The 17,087-nt window shown below is 42.4% G+C and overlaps 1 protein-coding gene across 1 annotated transcript in view; it reads left to right on the top strand.

Annotated features, from left to right (window-relative positions):
- USP21 (ubiquitin specific peptidase 21) overlaps positions 1-16,244 on the top strand; it is a 32,527-nt gene extending 16,283 nt beyond the window's left edge. The window contains exons 9-13 of the mRNA XM_082242751.1: positions 3,381-3,467; positions 3,941-4,019; positions 9,890-9,997; positions 15,806-15,920; positions 16,005-16,244. Of these exons, the coding sequence (XP_082098877.1) occupies positions 3,381-3,467; positions 3,941-4,019; positions 9,890-9,997; positions 15,806-15,920; positions 16,005-16,092 (477 nt within the window). The 3' untranslated portion in view covers positions 16,093-16,244. The remainder of the gene's footprint in view (positions 1-3,380; positions 3,468-3,940; positions 4,020-9,889; positions 9,998-15,805; positions 15,921-16,004) is intronic.
- Positions 16,245-17,087: the final 843 nt, after the last annotated feature.

Genomic DNA, 17,087 nt, shown 5'->3' with positions numbered 1-17,087 from the left:
GAAGATGTGTGTGCCGCTGTCAGTGACATTTCCCAGCGTTCTGGGTGACATTTCTCAATGAGTAATAAATACCCGGAAGGGTTACACTGACCCCTCACCCAGCGAGGACAGGTCCTCTCCAAATTCAAAGAGGAATGTTCTAGAAAATTAACTTTGGAAAAATGAAAAATAAAATGGTTTTGTTCTCCATTTCCTTTCCACTGCGGCCATTGTTATAAAATATAATAATTATTCCTTTGTATTATAAGTGTAGTATTATTATTTACCATTATAATTATTACTATATATATATATATATATATATTTTTTTTTTTTTTTTAGTTGTAGTATTCCATTTATCATATATTTTTGTTAGTGGCAGTTGTAGTATTCTACATTATTATCAATTAAATTAAAATAATTATACATTATTATTTTTTAGCATTATAATTATATATATATATATACATACTTTTTATTAGTAGTAGTATTATATTTGATATATATTTTATTAATAGTACTGGTAGTATTATACATTACTATTCTGTGTGTGTGTGTATATATACACACACTAGTAGTATTATATTTTTTATTGTTTTTAGTGTTGTATATTCTTATATTTAAATATTTATTATATATTATTATTATTATTATTATTATTATTATAAGTACATAGTAGTTGTAGCATTTACCATATATATATATATATATATATATATATATATATATATATATATATATATATAATATAGAGAGAGAGAGAGAGAGATATTATTAGAATTAATATAAAATGTTATTAAATGTATCATGTATGTTTGATATCCATAATTGTAGTAGTATTATACACTGTTATTGTAAGTATGTAGTAGTAATATTAATATTATTTCACATTATAACTACAATAATATAGATATTATTTTATTAGTAGAAATATTATATTTTTTATATAACATATTTCTTTTAATTAATAGCAGTATTAGTACTATACATTATAATAAAATAATTATACGTTATGGTATTAGAAGTATGTAACAGTATTATTATTTAACAGTACAATTATATATAATGAGATTATATATATATATATATATATATATATATATATATATATATATATATACTTTTCATTAGTAGTAGTGTTATTATATTTTATTTTTTATTATATTTGTATTAATATTCTTTATAGTAGTAGTAAACATTTGTACATTAACATAATAATTATAGGTTATCTTATCTTTATAAGTGTGGGGTACTATTAATATTTAACATTAGAATTATCATTATATATATATATATATATATATATATATATATATATATATATATATATATATATATATTATTTTTATTAGTAGTAGTATTATATTTATTATATAATTTAATAATTATTAATAGTACTGGTAGTATTATACATACTATTCAGTATTTATGTATGTATAAGTTCATATATATATATATATATATATATATATATATATATATAAACAAAAATATAATATATCTCTCTATTAAAAATAATAATATATATACTTATTATCTTAATATGATAATAATGTATAATACTAATAATATTAAAAATATATTAAAAATACTATATATATATATATATATATATATAATATATATATATATATATATATATAGAATGAAGAGAGGTAGGAAGCAACCCATATCTAGACAAATAGCCCTCATCCCGGTTGAGTAATTTTACAAAAAAAAAAATGTATTCCACATCAGTGATCCCAGAATACACTGATGATAGGAAAAAAGGTAGGGACTATAACGGACTATTGGTCAGAAGTATGTAGGTAAGCCAAGGAAAGAGTAAAGAAAAAGGATAAAATTTAACAATATTTATTAGAAAATTGATAAAAGTCGACATAGAAAAAGTGAAAAAAATAATACAATACAATACAGCATGTTATGTCATGGTAGTAGTCGATCAAACGGGTGAGTGCCTTTGTTCAATGCATTTCGCCTTTAGCTTCGTCAGGAACTCCGGCGTAATTGAATCACCCTTTTGTTGAATTAGGACTACATTAAGACCTTCAAAGTTTATACATAAAAAACAAAAAGAAAAGCATATATAAATACAGATTCATATCTTGAAAATGGAAAACAATCTACAATATTCATTTTAACCCTAGTATGGAAAAATACAGGGTCATAAGGAGAGGAACATATAGCTTACCACACTTAAAAATATATTATGCCTAATACATGGAAAGGTTGGACCAAGGATTGCGCTTCCCAATGGCTTGTCTTGAGGCTCCGAACCACATAAACCCAGGTGGGGCCCAACAGGGGTCCTCCATGGAGGTGGTTTTCAGGTATGAATTGGACCAGTCTTGAATGGGTACCACCACAGCGGACAAAGGGTGGAGTCCGGAGTTCTGTGGACAAACATAGTGTGTCTTGTATAGCATGTCTAATGTCATACAAATTTGCTTAGAATAGGTGGACATGGAATATACTATAATGAATGGTCATGGCTATCTGGGGAAATAGAAATAGAAATAGTGACAAATGGTAGATATACTACAGACCTACCAAAGCTGGGGTCAGTTCTAGGAAGGAACATAGAAGTAAGAATACTATACCAAATGTTATATCCATACAAATATCTAAGCCCATGAGTCTATAAGAGCACTTTTTCTATGTCGACTTTTATCAATTTTCTAATAAATATTGTTAAATTTTATCCTTTTTCTTTACTCTTTCCTTGGCTTACCTACATACTTCTGACCAATAGTCCGTTATAGTCCCTACCTTTTTTCCTATCATCAGTGTATTCTGGGATCACTGATGTGGAATACATTTTTTTTTTTTTATATATATATATATATATATATATATATATATATAGATAGATAGATTTCTCTCTCTCTCTCTCTCTCTCTCTCTCTCTATATATATATATATATATATATATATATATATAGTATTTTTTATATATTTTTAATATTATTAGTATTATACATTATTATCATATTAAGATAATAAGTATATATATTATTATTTTTATAAGTACATAGTAGTAGTATTATTTGACATTATAATTATCATTATCTGTATTTATTATGTTTATTAGTAGTGGAGTTCTATTTATTATATGTTTTGTATTTTTTTTATTATTAGTAGTAGTATTAGCATTATACATTCTTTTTATCATATTAAAATTTAAAAAAAAAGTATACTTTATTATATTATATGCAGCAATAATAAAATAAAAGTAGTATTCTTTTACATTATAATTATTCTTATATATGATTTTATTCATTTTGTTATTTTTATTATTATAACATATAATAATTATTACACGTTATTTATTATATTATGTATATTCTTTTCCTTGTTACCTCTGACACCCTCTTCCTGTCTTTGTTTCCCTCTCTCTGTAGAAAGGTTTCAGCGGCGGGAAGGTCTCCCTATATGACTGTTTCAGCCTGTTCACCAAGGAGGAGGAGCTAAATTCAGAGAACGCCCCCGTGAGTGCCTCTTTGCGCCATTTACACGCCGCCGCCATAAATGCTCATGTTACCCGATGAGGCAGAGCTGGGAAAACCCACGAGTCTTGTGATTGGCTCGTATCCCTGTGGCCTGCACAGGCTCTTGTCATATCCCCAGAGACCAATGGGAGAGGCTCAGATCTTGCAAGGAGCTGTAGTTGCCTAAGAAGGGTTTTCCCTCACTTTGGAGAATTTCTTCTCACTTCCTGTTGTGTCTCCAGGACAGGAAGTGAAAAGAAATCTCCCTAAGCAGTCACAGACCTAAAAAAAAAAAAAAGCCTACTCCTATCGGAGGGGGCCTAAGGCCAAGTCAGGAGCAAGATGGTCCTAGTAGCGTATGGTAAATCGCACTCCGGGCACCTGAACTCATTTAGGATCCGGAGTCTTGAACCTAGGGGGCGGAGTCACCACTGACAGCGGCTAACCGTGACACTCTTCTTATTCTCCGACAGATCTGCGATCGCTGCCGGCAGAAGACCAAAAGTACAAAGAAGCTCACCATCCAGCGCTTCCCCCGAATACTCGTCCTACGTATCCTTTTATATCACTGACCCAGAGGTAGAACCCGATTTTTAACTTTCTTTTTCCTGGCTCTGTCCCCGCCCACTATGGGATGTTCCCGCCTTACGTTTTGTAAGCCTAAGTTTCTTTTTGTTTCCTCTTCTGTTTTTTTTTTTTTGTATACTATGTTGTTTTTAATTCTATTACTTTTTTTTTTTTTGTTTTTGTTTACTATGTTTTTAATTATATTACAATTTTTTTTGTATACTATGTTGTTTTTAATTATATTACGATTTTTTTTGTATACTATGTTGTTTTTAATTATATTACGATTTTTTTTTTGTATGCTATGTTGTTTTTCATTTTATTACTTTTTTTTTTTGTACACCTATGATGTTTTTAATTCTATTGCTATTTTTTTTGTATACTATGTTGTTTTTAATTCTATAACTTTTTTTTTTTTTTGTTTACTATGTTTTTAATTATATTACGATTTTTTTTGTATGCTATGTTGTTTTTCATTTTATTACTATTTTTTTGTATACTATGTTGTTTTTCATTTTATTACGATTTTTTTTTTTGTATACTATGTTGTTTTTCATTTTATTACTATTTTTTGTATACTATGTTGTTTTTCATTTTATTACTTTTTTTTGTACACCTATGATGTTTTTAATTCTTTTACTATTTTTTTTTGTATACTATGTTGTTTTTAATTCTATTACTATTTATTTATTTTTTGTTTACTATGTTTTTAATTTTATTACTATTTTTTTGTATACTATGTTGTTTTTAATTCTATTACTATTATTTTTTTTGTATACTATGTTTTTTTTTTTAATTCTATTACTATGTTTTTTTTTTTGTGTACTATGTTTTTAATTTTAATTCTATGTTTTTTTTTTTTATACTATGTTGTTTTTTAATTTTAATTTTGGGTCTTTGGTGAAACATCATGGATCTCTAAACAGACCCCTAATATCTCTTTTCTGAGACAGAGAAGGAGACTGAAGACATACAGCAAGGGGAAAAAGTATTTGAACCCCCTGCTGATTTTGTACATTTGCCCACTGACAAAGAAACGATCAGTCTATAATTTTATTGGTCGGTTTATTTTACCAATGAGAGACGGAATAACAACAAAAATATCCAGAAAAACGAATTTCAAAGAAAAGTTATAAATTTGATTTGCGTTTTAACGAGTGAAATAAGTATTTGATCCCCAAACAATCAGCAAGATTTCTGACTCTCAGGTGTCTTCTATACAGGTAACAAGCTGAGATTAGGAGGACTCTTCTTAAAGGGAAAGCTCCTAATCTCAGCTTGTTACCTGTATAGAAGACACCTGTCCACAGAAGCAACCAATCAGATTCCAATCTCTCCACCATGGCCAAGACCAAAGAGCTGTCCAAGGATGTCAGGGAGAAGATTGTAGACCTACACAAGGCTGGAATGGCCTGCAAGACGATCGCCAAGCAGCTTGGTGAGAGGTGACAACTGTTGGTGCAAAGAAACACAAAATAATTGTCAGTCTCCCTCAGTCTGGGGCTCCATGGAAGATCTCCCCTCGTGGAGGTTCAATGATGATGAGAACGGCGAGGAATCAGCCCAGAACTACACAGGAGAAGCTTGTCTATGATCTCAGCTGGGACCATAGTCAGCAAGAAAACAATTGGTAACACACTACGCCGTGAAGGACTGAAATCCTGCAGCACCCACAAGGTCCTCCTGCTGAAGAAAGCTCATGTATAGGCCATCTGAAGGTTGCTAATGAACATCTGAATGAGTCAGAGGAGAACTGGGTGAAAGTGTTGTGGTCAGAGGAGACCAAAAACCTCTTTGGCATCAACTCAACTCGCCGTGTTTGGAGGAGGAGGAGACCCTCAAGAACACCATCCCCCACCATCACACATGGAGGTGGAAACATTATTCTTTGGGGGTGTTTCCCTGCTAAGGGGACAGGACAACTTCACTGCATCAAAGGGATGATGGATGGGGCCATGTACCATGAAATCTTGGGTGAGGAACCTCCTTCCCTCAGCCAGGGCATTGAAAATGGGTCGTGGATGGGTATTCCAGGAGGACAATGACCCAAAACACACGGCCAAGGCTACAAAGGAGTAGCTCAAGAAGAAGCACTTTAAGGTCATGGAGTGGCCTAGACGTCAATCTTATAGAAAATGTATGGAGGGAGCTGAAATTTCGAGTGTCCAAGAGACAGCCAAGAAACCTTGAGGATTTAGAGAAGATCTGTAAAGACCAAAATCCCTCCTGAGATGTGTGCAAACCTGGTCACCAACTACAAGAAACGTCTAGTCTCCAGACCTTAATCCCATATAAAAATATGTGGAGGTAGCTGAAGGTTCGAGTAACCAAACGTCCTCGAATCCTTCAAGATTTGGAGAGGATCTGCAAGGAGGAGTGGGACAAAATCCCTTCTGAGATGTACAAACCTGGAGGCCAATTACAAGAAACGTCTAGTATCCAGACCTTCATCCCGTAGAAAATATGTGGAGGGAGCTGAAGGTTCGAGTTACCAAACCTCAGCCTCGAATCCTTTATGACTTGGAGAGGATCTGTAAAGAAGAGTGGGAGAAAATCCCTCCTGAGATGTGTTCAAACCTGGTCACCAACTACAAGAAACGTCTAGTCTCCAGACCTTAATCCCATAGAAAATATGTGGAGGGAGCTGAAGGTTTGAGTTACCAAACAACAAGGGTTTGTTTCTTCACCAACTACTAAGTCATGTTTTGCGAAGGGTTCAAATGCTTATTTCAATCATTAAAATTGAAAATGGGTCGTGGATGGGTATTCCAGCATGACAATGACCCAAAACACACGGCCAAGGCTACAAAGGAGGGGCTCAAGAAGAAGCAAATTAAGGTCATGGTGTGGCCTAGACCTTTATGGAGGGAGTTGAAACTTCGAGTGGCCAAGAGACAGCCAAGGAACCTTAGGGATTTAGAGAAGATCTGTAAAGACCAAAATCCCTCCTGAGATGTGTGCAAACCTGGTCACCAACTACAAGAAACGTCTAGTCTCCAGAACTTAATCCCATAGAAAATATGTGGAGGGAGCTGAAGGTTCGAGTTACCAAACGTCCTCGAATCCTTCAAGATTTGGAGAGGATCTGCAAGGAGGAGTGGGACAAGATCCCTCCTGAGATGTGTGCAAACCTGGAGGCCAACTACAAGAAACGTCTAGTATCCAGACCTTCATCCCGTAGAAAATATGTGGAGGGAGCTGAAGGTTCGAGATACCAGACGTCAGCCTTGAATCCTTCATGACTTGGAGAGGATCTGCAAAGAGGAGTGGGAGAAAATCCCTCCTGAGATGTGTGCAAACCTCAGAAACATCTAGTCTCCAGACCTTAATCCCATAGAAAATATGTAGAGGGAGCTGAAGGTTCGAGTTACCAAACAACAAGGGTTTGTTTCTCCACCAACTACTAAGTCATGTTTTGCGAAGGGTTCAAATGCTTATTTCAATCATTAAAATTGAAAATGGGTCGTGGATGGGTATTCCAGCATGACAATGACCCAAAACACACGGCCAAGGCAACAAAGGAGTGGCTCAAGAAGAAGCACATTAAGGTCATGGTGTGGCCTAGACCTTTATGGAGGAAAATTCGAGTGGCCAAGAGACAGCAAAGAAACCTTAAGGATTTAGAGAAGATCTGTAAAGAAGAGTGGACCAAAATCTCTCCTGAGATGTGTGCAAACCTGGTCACCAACTACAAGAAACGTCTAGTCTCCAGACCTTAATCCCATAGAAAATATGTGGAGGGAGATGAAGGTTCGAGTTACCAAACCTCATCCTCGAATCCTTCATGACTTGGAGAAGATCTGCAAAGAGGAGTGGGACAAAATCCCTCCTGAGATGTCTTCAAACCTGGTCACCAACTACAAGAAACGTCCAGTCTCCAGACCTTAATACCATAGAAAATATGTGGAGGGAGATAAAGGTTTGAGTTACCAAACAACAAGGGTTTGTTTCTCCACCAACTACTAAGTCATGTTTTGCGAAGGGTTCAAATGCTTATTTCAATCATTAAAATTGAAAATGGGTCGTGGATGGGTCTTCCAGCATGACAATGACCCAAAACACACGGCCAAGGCCACAAAGGAGTGGCTCAAGAAGAAGCACATTAAGGTCATAGTGTGGCCTAGACCTTTATGGAGGAAACTTCGAGTGGCCAAGAGACAGCCAAGGAACCTTAGGGATTTAGAGAAGATCTGTAAAGACCAAAATCCCTCCTGAGATGTGTGCAAACCTGGTCACCAACTACAAGAAACGTCTAGTCTCCAGAACTTAATCCCATAGAAAATATGTGGAGGGAGCTGAAGGTTCGAGTTACCAAACATCCTCGAATCCTTCAAGATTTGGAGAGGATCTGCAAGGAGGAGTGGGACAAGATCCCTCCTGAGATGTGTGCAAACCTGGAGGCCAACTACAAGAAACGTCTAGTATCCAGACCTTCATCCCGTAGAAAATATGTGGAGGGAGCTGAAGGTTCGAGATACCAGACGTCAGCCTTGAATCCTTCATGACTTGGAGAGGATCTGCAAAGAGGAGTGGGAGAAAATCCCTCCTGAGATGTGTGCAAACCTCAGAAACATCTAGTCTCCAGACCTTAATCCCATAGAAAATATGTGGAGGGAGCTGAAGGTTCGAGTTACCAAACAACAAGGGTTTGTTTCTCCACCAACTACTAAGTCATGTTTTGCGAAGGGTTCAAATGCTTATTTCAATCATTAAAATTGAAAATGGGTCGTGGATGGGTCTTCCAGCATGACAATGACCCAAAACACACGGCCAAGGCCACAAAGGAGTGGCTCAAGAAGAAGCCCATTAAGGTCATAGTGTGGCCTAGACCTTTATGGAGGAAACTTCGAGTGGCCAAGAGACAGCCAAGAAACCTTAAGGATTTAGAGAAGATCTGTAAAGACGAGGGGACCAAAATCCCTCCTGAGATGTGTGGAAACCTGGTCACCAACTACAAGAAACGTCCAGTCTCCAGACCTTAATCCCGTAGAAAATATGTGGAGGGAGATGAAGGTTCGAGTTACCAAACGTCCTCTTCGAATCCTTCAAGATTTGGAGAGGATCTGCAAGGAGGAGTAGGACAAAATCCCTCCTGAGATGTCTTCAAACCTGGTCACCAACTACAAGAAACGTCCAGTCTCCAGACCTTAATCCCATAGAAAATATGTGGAGGGAGATGAAGGTTCGAGTTATCAAACCTCAGCCTCGAATCTTTCATGACTTGGAGAGGATCTGCAGAGCAGTGGGACAAAATCCCTCCGGATATGTGTGCAAACCTGGGGGTCAACTACAAGAAACGTCTGACCTCCTGTGATTGCCAACAAGGGTTTCACCACCAACTACTAAGTCATGTTCTGTGAAGGGTTCAAATACTTATTTCACTCATTAAAATGCAAATCAATTTATAACTTTTTTGAAATGCGTTTTTCTGGATATTTTTGTTGTTATTCCGTCTCTCACTGGTCTTTGTCAGTGGGCAAACGTATAAAATCAGCAGGGGGTCAAATACTTTTTTTCCCCTCACTGTAGAGTCCTCAGTCCCTTTCTCTGCTGTCGGGTGAATAGAAGTCTCTGTACAGAGGGTTCTTGGTTCATTCACAAACTGAAGCATAGAAAATACGGTTTACTATGCTTCAGTGAAGAATAAACACAGGAGTGATTTTATACTGATCGCTCACTGTGTTCATTCAGGAAGGAGCTGGTAAACATGACATGTAGGGGTTCTACTTTCAGAGTTAAATCCCCTGCGGCTCCCCTGCATCCGGCGGGAGGGGGAGGAGCCGACGTGAACTGCACTGACTGATCGCCTTAACCACACACTGCTGGAGGATTATCCTTAACGCACCACCCACCAGACCTCAACCGCTTCTCCACCACGCGCTTTTCAATCAAGAAGAGTTTGGTGTCTGTGGAGTTCCCGGTACACCGACTCAACCTGAAGGATTTCGCCAGCGAGAAGGCCGGTAAGTGCAGAAGATATGAGGATTGGTGAAGCACAATCACCGCACAGCCATGGCCAACATGGCTTCTGGAATTACTAACCGTCCATACGGTTGTCAGCCTAGGAAAGGAGTACAGAACACCTCCCCCTCTCTTCTTCTCCATAACATGGGGTGAGGTGTTCTGTAGTCCTCAGAGATAACTGGGAACAATGTAACTAATAAGAGTCCAGCACAGGACATTGCGCACTGCTGACCCCTGCAGTCTGCATTAGATATTGCTGGCCCCGGCATTCTGCATTACATACTCCTGACCCCTGCACTCTGCATGAGGCACTGCTGACCCCTGCACTCTGCATTACATACTGCTGACCCCCTGCACTCTACATTACATACTGCTGACCCCCTGCACTCTGCTTTAGGTACTGCTGACCCCCTGCACTCTGCTTTAGGTACTGCTGACCCCCTGCACTCTGCATTAGATACTGCTGACCCCAGCACTCTGCATTAGATACTGCTGACCCCCTGCACTCTGCATTACGTACTGCTGATCCCCCTACACTCTGCATTACATACCGCTGACCCCTGCACTCTGCATTACATGCTGCTGATCTCTGCACTCTGCATTACATGCTGCTGACCCCTGCACTTTGCATTAGGTACTGCTGACCCCTGCACTCTGCGTTACATGCTGCTGACCCCTGCACTCTGCGTTACATGCTGCTGACCCCTGCACTCTGCGTTACATGCTGCTGACCCCTGCACTCTGCGTTACATTCTGCTGACCCCTGCACTCTGCGTTACATGCTGCTGATCCCTGCACTCTGCGTTACACGCTGCTGATCCCTGCACTCTGCGTTACATGCTGCTGACCCCTGCAGTCTTCATTAGGTACTGCTGACCCCTGCACTCTGCTTTAGGTACTGCTGACCCCCTGCACTCTGCTTTAGGTACTGCTGACCCCCTGCACTCTGCATTAGATACTGCTGACCCCAGCACTCTGCATTAGATACTGCTGACCCCAGCACTCTGCATTAGATACTGCTGACCCCCTGCACTCTGCATTACGTACTGCTGATCCCCCTACACTCTGCATTACGTACTGCTGATCCCCCTACACTCTGCATTACATACCGCTGACCCCTGCACTCTGCATTACATGCTGCTGATCCCTGCACTCTGCATTACATGCTGCTGACCCCTGCACTTTGCATTAGGTACTGCTGACCCCTGCACTCTGCGTTACATGCTGCTGACCCCTGCACTCTGCGTTACATGCTGCTGACCCCTGCACTCTGCGTTACATGCTGCTGACCCCTGCACTCTGCGTTACATGCTGCTGACCCCTGCACTCTGCGTTACATGCTGCTGACCCCTGCACTCTGCGTTACATGCTGCTGACCCCTGCACTCTGCGTTACACGCTGCTGATCCCTGCACTCTGCGTTACACGCTGCTGATCCCTGCACTCTGCGTTACATGCTGCTGATCCCTGCACTCTGCATTACATGCTGCTGACCCCTGCACTTTGCATTAGGTACTGCTGACCCCTGCACTCTGCGTTACATGCTGCTGACCCCTGCACTCTGCGTTACATGTTGCTGACCCCTGCACTCTGCGTTACATGCTGCTGACCCCTGCAGTCTTCATTAGGTACTGCTGACCCCTGCACTCTGCTTTAGGTACTGCTGACCCCCTGCACTCTGCTTTAGGTACTGCTGACCCCCTGCACTCTGCATTAGGTACTGCTGACCCCCTGCACTCTGCATTAGATACTGCTGACCCCAGCACTCTGCATTAGATACTGCTGACCCCAGCACTCTGCATTAGATACTGCTGACCCCCTGCACTCTGCATTACGTACTGCTGATCCCCCTACACTCTGCATTACGTACTGCTGATCCCCCTACACTCTGCATTACATACCGCTGACCCCTGCACTCTGCATTACATGCTGCTGATCCCTGCACTCTGCATTACATGCTGCTGACCCCTGCACTTTGCATTAGGTACTGCTGACCCCTGCACTCTGCGTTACATGCTGCTGACCCCTGCACTCTGCGTTACATGCTGCTGACCCCTGCACTCTGCGTTACATGCTGCTGACCCCTGCACTCTGCGTTACATGCTGCTGACCCCTGCACTCTGCGTTACATTCTGCTGACCCCTGCACTCTGCGTTACATGCTGCTGACCCCTGCACTCTGCGTTACATGCTGCTGACCCCTGCACTCTGCGTTACACGCTGCTGACCCCTGCACTCTGCGTTACACGCTGCTGATCCCTGCACTCTGCGTTACACGCAGCTGATCCCTGCACTCTGCGTTACACGCTGCTGATCCCTGCACTCTGCGTTACACGCTGCTGATCCCTGCACTCTGCGTTACACGCTGCTGATCCCTGCACTCTGCGTTACACGCTGCTGATCCCTGCACTCTGCGTTACACGCTGCTGATCCCTGCACTCTGCGTTACACGCAGCTGATCCCTGCACTCTGCGTTACATGCTGCTGATCCCTGCACTCTGCGTTACACGCCGCTGATCCCTGCACTCTGCGTTACACGCTGCTGATCCCTGCACTCTGCGTTACACGCTGCTGATCCCTGCACTCTGCGTTACACGCTGCTGATCCCTGCACTCTGCGTTACACGCTGCTGATCCCTGCACTCTGCGTTACACGCAGCTGATCCCTGCACTCTGCGTTACATGCTGCTGATCCCTGCACTCTGCGTTACACGCCGCTGATCCCTGCACTCTGCGTTACACGCCGCTGATTCCTGCACTCTGCGTTACACGCTGCTGACCCCTGCAGTCTGCATTAGGTACTGCTGACCCCTGCAGTCTGCATTCTGTACTGCTGACCCCTGCACTCTACATTGCGTACTGCTGACCCCTGCAGTCTGCATTAGGTACTGCTGACCCCTGCACTCTGCATTCTGTACTGCTGACCCCTGCATTACATACTGCTGACCCCCTGCACTCTGCATTAGGCACTGCTGACCCCCTGCACTCTGCGTTACATACTGCTGACCCCTGCACTCTGCTCTCTGCTCTTACTGAACAGTTCTAACACTCCTTGCATTATGTTGTGCCGGGGGAACCTTTCCCTGCTACAAAGCCGGTGGCGGTGGTGTGGCGTCCCCGGTGACCCCGGCAGTGAAAGGGGATCTGCCTGTATTAGTGTCAAGGACTCGCCTGACCGGATTAGGGCGGATTAGGAAACCTGCTGTGATCCGAACAAATAACACTGCAAAGTCACCTGCAGATAATACAGTCCAGTCTGCCCTCCATCCTCGCCAGAGGAGCTTACCATCTAATGCTGGAGCAAAGAGTCTAATCCCAGCAGCCAAAATGTATCTATTATTTTCTATTGGAAAGAGTGGGGGTGGAGAAGGGTTTTTATTGCCGTCTGTGTCCTGCTGGGTCACGTGGAAGTAAAAACTTAAAAGGAATTTATTAGTGTTGGAGAAATTTTGTTCACTTCCTGTTCAAGAGATCTTCTCTCACTTCCTGTTGTGTTTCCAGAACAGGAAGTGAAGTCTCCCCAGTGGGACAGCAAAAGCGCGGTTCTACCATTCCTACACCATCCAATACTTTTGGAGAAATTTTGCTTGCGTCCTATCTAAGGCACCACACAGGAAGTGAAGGGAAGGTTTCCCTTACATTGAAATTGCCTCTTACTTCCTGTTGTGTCTCCAGAACAGGAAGTGAGGGAAATCTCCCCAATATTAACGCAAATGTGATTCTTCCATCCCTACACCATCCAATACCTTTGGAGAAATTTTGCTTGGTCCTATCTCAGGCACTACACAGGAAGTGAAGCAAAGTTTTCTCCTACATTGAATAGATTGCTTCTCACTTCCTGTTGTGTCTCCAGAACAGGAAGTGAAGGCAAATTTACCCAATAGGACAGTGAAAGCGTTTCTTCATCCTTACGTCATACAATACTTTTTGAGAACACTGCTTGCTTCCTGTCTCAGGCAGCACACAGGAAGTTGAATGTTTCTCTTACATTGAGGAGATCGCCTCTCACTTCCTGTTGTTTCTGCAGAGCAAGAAGTGAAGTGAAATCTCCCCAATGGGACAGTGAAAGCGGTTCTACATCCCTGCACCATCCAATACTTTTTGAGAACTCTTGCTCACTTCCTGTCTCAGGCAGCACACAGGAAGTAAAGAGAAGGTTTCTCCTACATTGAAGAGATTGCCTCTCACTTCCTGTTGTGTCTCTAGAACAGGAAGTGTAGAAAAAGCTCCCTAATAGGAAAGCGAAAGCGGTTCTACCATCCCTACATCATCCAATACCTTCGGAGAAATGTTGCTTACTTCTTGCCTCAGGCACCACACAGGAAGTGAAGAGAAGCTTTCCCTTACATTGGAGAGATCGGTTCTCACTTCCACTTGTGTTTCCAGAACAGGAAGTAAAGGCAAATTTCCCCAATGGGACAGCAAAAGCAGTTCCACATCCCTACATCATATAATACATTTGTAGAAATTTGCTCAATTCTTGTCTTGGGAACTACACAGGAATTTAAAAAGTTTCCCTTAGATTGGAGAGATTGACTCTCACTTCCTGTCCTAGAGACACAACAGGAAGTGAGAGGCAATCTCTTCAATGTAGGGGAAACCTTCCCTTCCTGTATGGTGCCTGAGACAGGAAGCAAGCAAAACCAAAGGTATTGGATGATGTAGGGATATAGAACCGCTTTCGCTGTCCCATTGGGGAGATTTCCCTTGACTTCCTGTTTTGCAGACACAACAGGAAGTGAGAGACGGTCATCCTAATGTAAAGGAAACCTTCCCTTCCTGTGTGGTGCATGAGACAGGAAGTGAGCAAGATTTCTCTAAAGGTATTAGATGATGTAGGGATAGTAGAACCGCTTTCGCTGTCCCATTGGGGAGATTCCTATTCACTTCCTGTTGTGCAGATACAACAGGAAGTGAGAGGCGATCTTCCTAATGTAAAGGAAACCTTCCCTTTACTTCCTGTGTGGTGCATGAGACAAGAAGTGATCAAAATTTCTCTAAAGGTATTCGATGATGTAGGGATGGTAGAACTGCTTTTGCTGTCCCATTGGGGAGATTTCCCTTCCCTTCCTGTTCTATAGACACAACAGGAAGTGTGAGGCAATCTCTTCAATGTACGTGAAACCTTCCCTTTACTTCCTGTGTGGTGCCTGAGACCGGAGGGAAGCAAAATTTCTCTAAGGATATTGGATGATGTAGGGATGTAGAACGGCTTTCGCTGTCCCATTAGGAAGATCACTTCTCACTTCCTGTTGTGTCTGCAAAACAGGAAGTGAGAAGTGATCTTCCTAATGTAAAGGAAACCTTCCCTTCCTGTGTGGTGCCTGAGACAGGAGGGAAGCAACATTTCTCTAAGGATATTGGATGATGTAGGGATGTAGAACCGTTTTCGCTGTCATTGGGGAGATTTCTCTTCACTTCCTGTTTTGCAGACACAACAGAAAGTGATAAGTGATCTTCCTAATGTAAAGGAAACCTTCCCTTCCTGTGTGGTGCATGAGACAGGAAGTGATCAAGATTTCTCTAAAGGTATTGGATGGTGTAGGGAGGGTAGAACCGCTTTTGTTGTCCCATTGGGGAGATTTCCCTTCACTTCCTGCTCTAGAGACACAACAGGAAGTGAAGGGAAATCTCCAAAAAGATTATCCTTTTCAGTTCCAAAGTTAGGTTCAGTGGGTTTTGAATCTATTTCTAGGAGTCTCAGTACTATCGCTGCACACATCCAGTGAATTTACAAACACCCTGTAATTTTTCCCCCCCCTCCCCTCCCCTCCCCCCCTGTGGGTAACGGCCGTGATTTGTGGTTTCAGGAAGCCCCGTGTATAACCTGTACGCCCTCTGCAACCACTCGGGCAGCGTCTACTACGGCCACTACACCGCCTACTGCAAGGACCCGTCCGGCTGGTACGCCTACAACGACTCCAGGTGAGCCCCGCCTCTGCCCGCCCCAGCCTGCCCCAGAGGGTTCTGGGAAATTTCCACTGACACCTCTCCCCTTCCTGTCCGCAGGGTGACGCCCATCAGCGAGAGCCTGGTGCAGTCCAGCGAGGCCTACGTCCTGTTTTATGAACTGGAAGACTCCTGTCCGAAGAAGTGAGTGGTGGGGATACCCCTCGGGGGCGTCACCTGACCCCGCCCCCCTCCTTCGTGGGAGGGGTCAGCATTGCACTAGCAGAGAACTCTAGCAATAAAATGGTTCCAGCCAAGTTGGTTTAACAACTTCTGATTGGACCAAAGACTTGATGCATTTTTTTTACGTCTATTGTTCTGGCCTGCCACAGCGCGCCACGCACGAGGTCACTTCTGGTCACCGGAGTCCGGGTTCAAAGGTCAAAGAATAAAAAAGACCGGTCATCTGCACTCAAAACAAAAACTTTATTGGCAAAGCTGTTGAGGTCACTGAAGAGAAGCGGTTATTGTTTGGGCTTTTGTCTCCGGAGCTGGGAGGAGCTTGTAATATGAAGATCAGCTGGTGTGTTACAGGGGACACCCGGAAAATTGTCTGGGCCCGCCTACCTTTAAGGTCACTGGGGGTTATACTGTCTGGGCCCGCCTACCTTTAGGGTCACTGTGGGGTCATACTGTCTGGGCCCGCCCACCTTAAGGTCACTGGGGGTCATACTGTCTGAGCCCGCCCACCCTTAAGGTCGCTGGCAGTCATACTGTCTTGGCCCGCCCACCTTTAAGGTCACTGGGAGTCATACTGTCTGGGCCCGCCCACTTTTAAGGTCACTGGGAGTCATACTGTCTGGGCCCACCCACCTTTAAGGTCACTGGGGGTCATACTATCTGGGCCCGCCCACCTTTAAGGTCACTGGGAGTCATACTGTCTGAGCCCACCTGCCTTTAGGGTCACTGGGGGTCATACTGTCTGGGCCTGCCTACCTTTAGGGTCACTGGGGGTCATACTGTCTGGGCCTGCCTACCTTTAGGGTCACTGGGGGTCATACTGTCTGGACCTGTCTACCTTTAGGGTCACTGGGGGTCATACTGCCTGAGCCTGCCTACCTTTAAGGTCACTGGGAGTCATACTGTCTGAGCCCGCCTACCTTTAGGGTCACTGGGGTTTATACTGTCTAGGCCGCCTACCTT

This window comes from Pelophylax lessonae, assembly GCF_965119305.1.
Source record: "Pelophylax lessonae genome assembly, chromosome: 13".
Lineage (NCBI taxonomy): Eukaryota > Metazoa > Chordata > Amphibia > Anura > Ranidae > Pelophylax > Pelophylax lessonae.
Note: the sequence above shows the minus strand (reverse complement) of the source record. Positions and strands in the feature narration are given on the sequence as shown.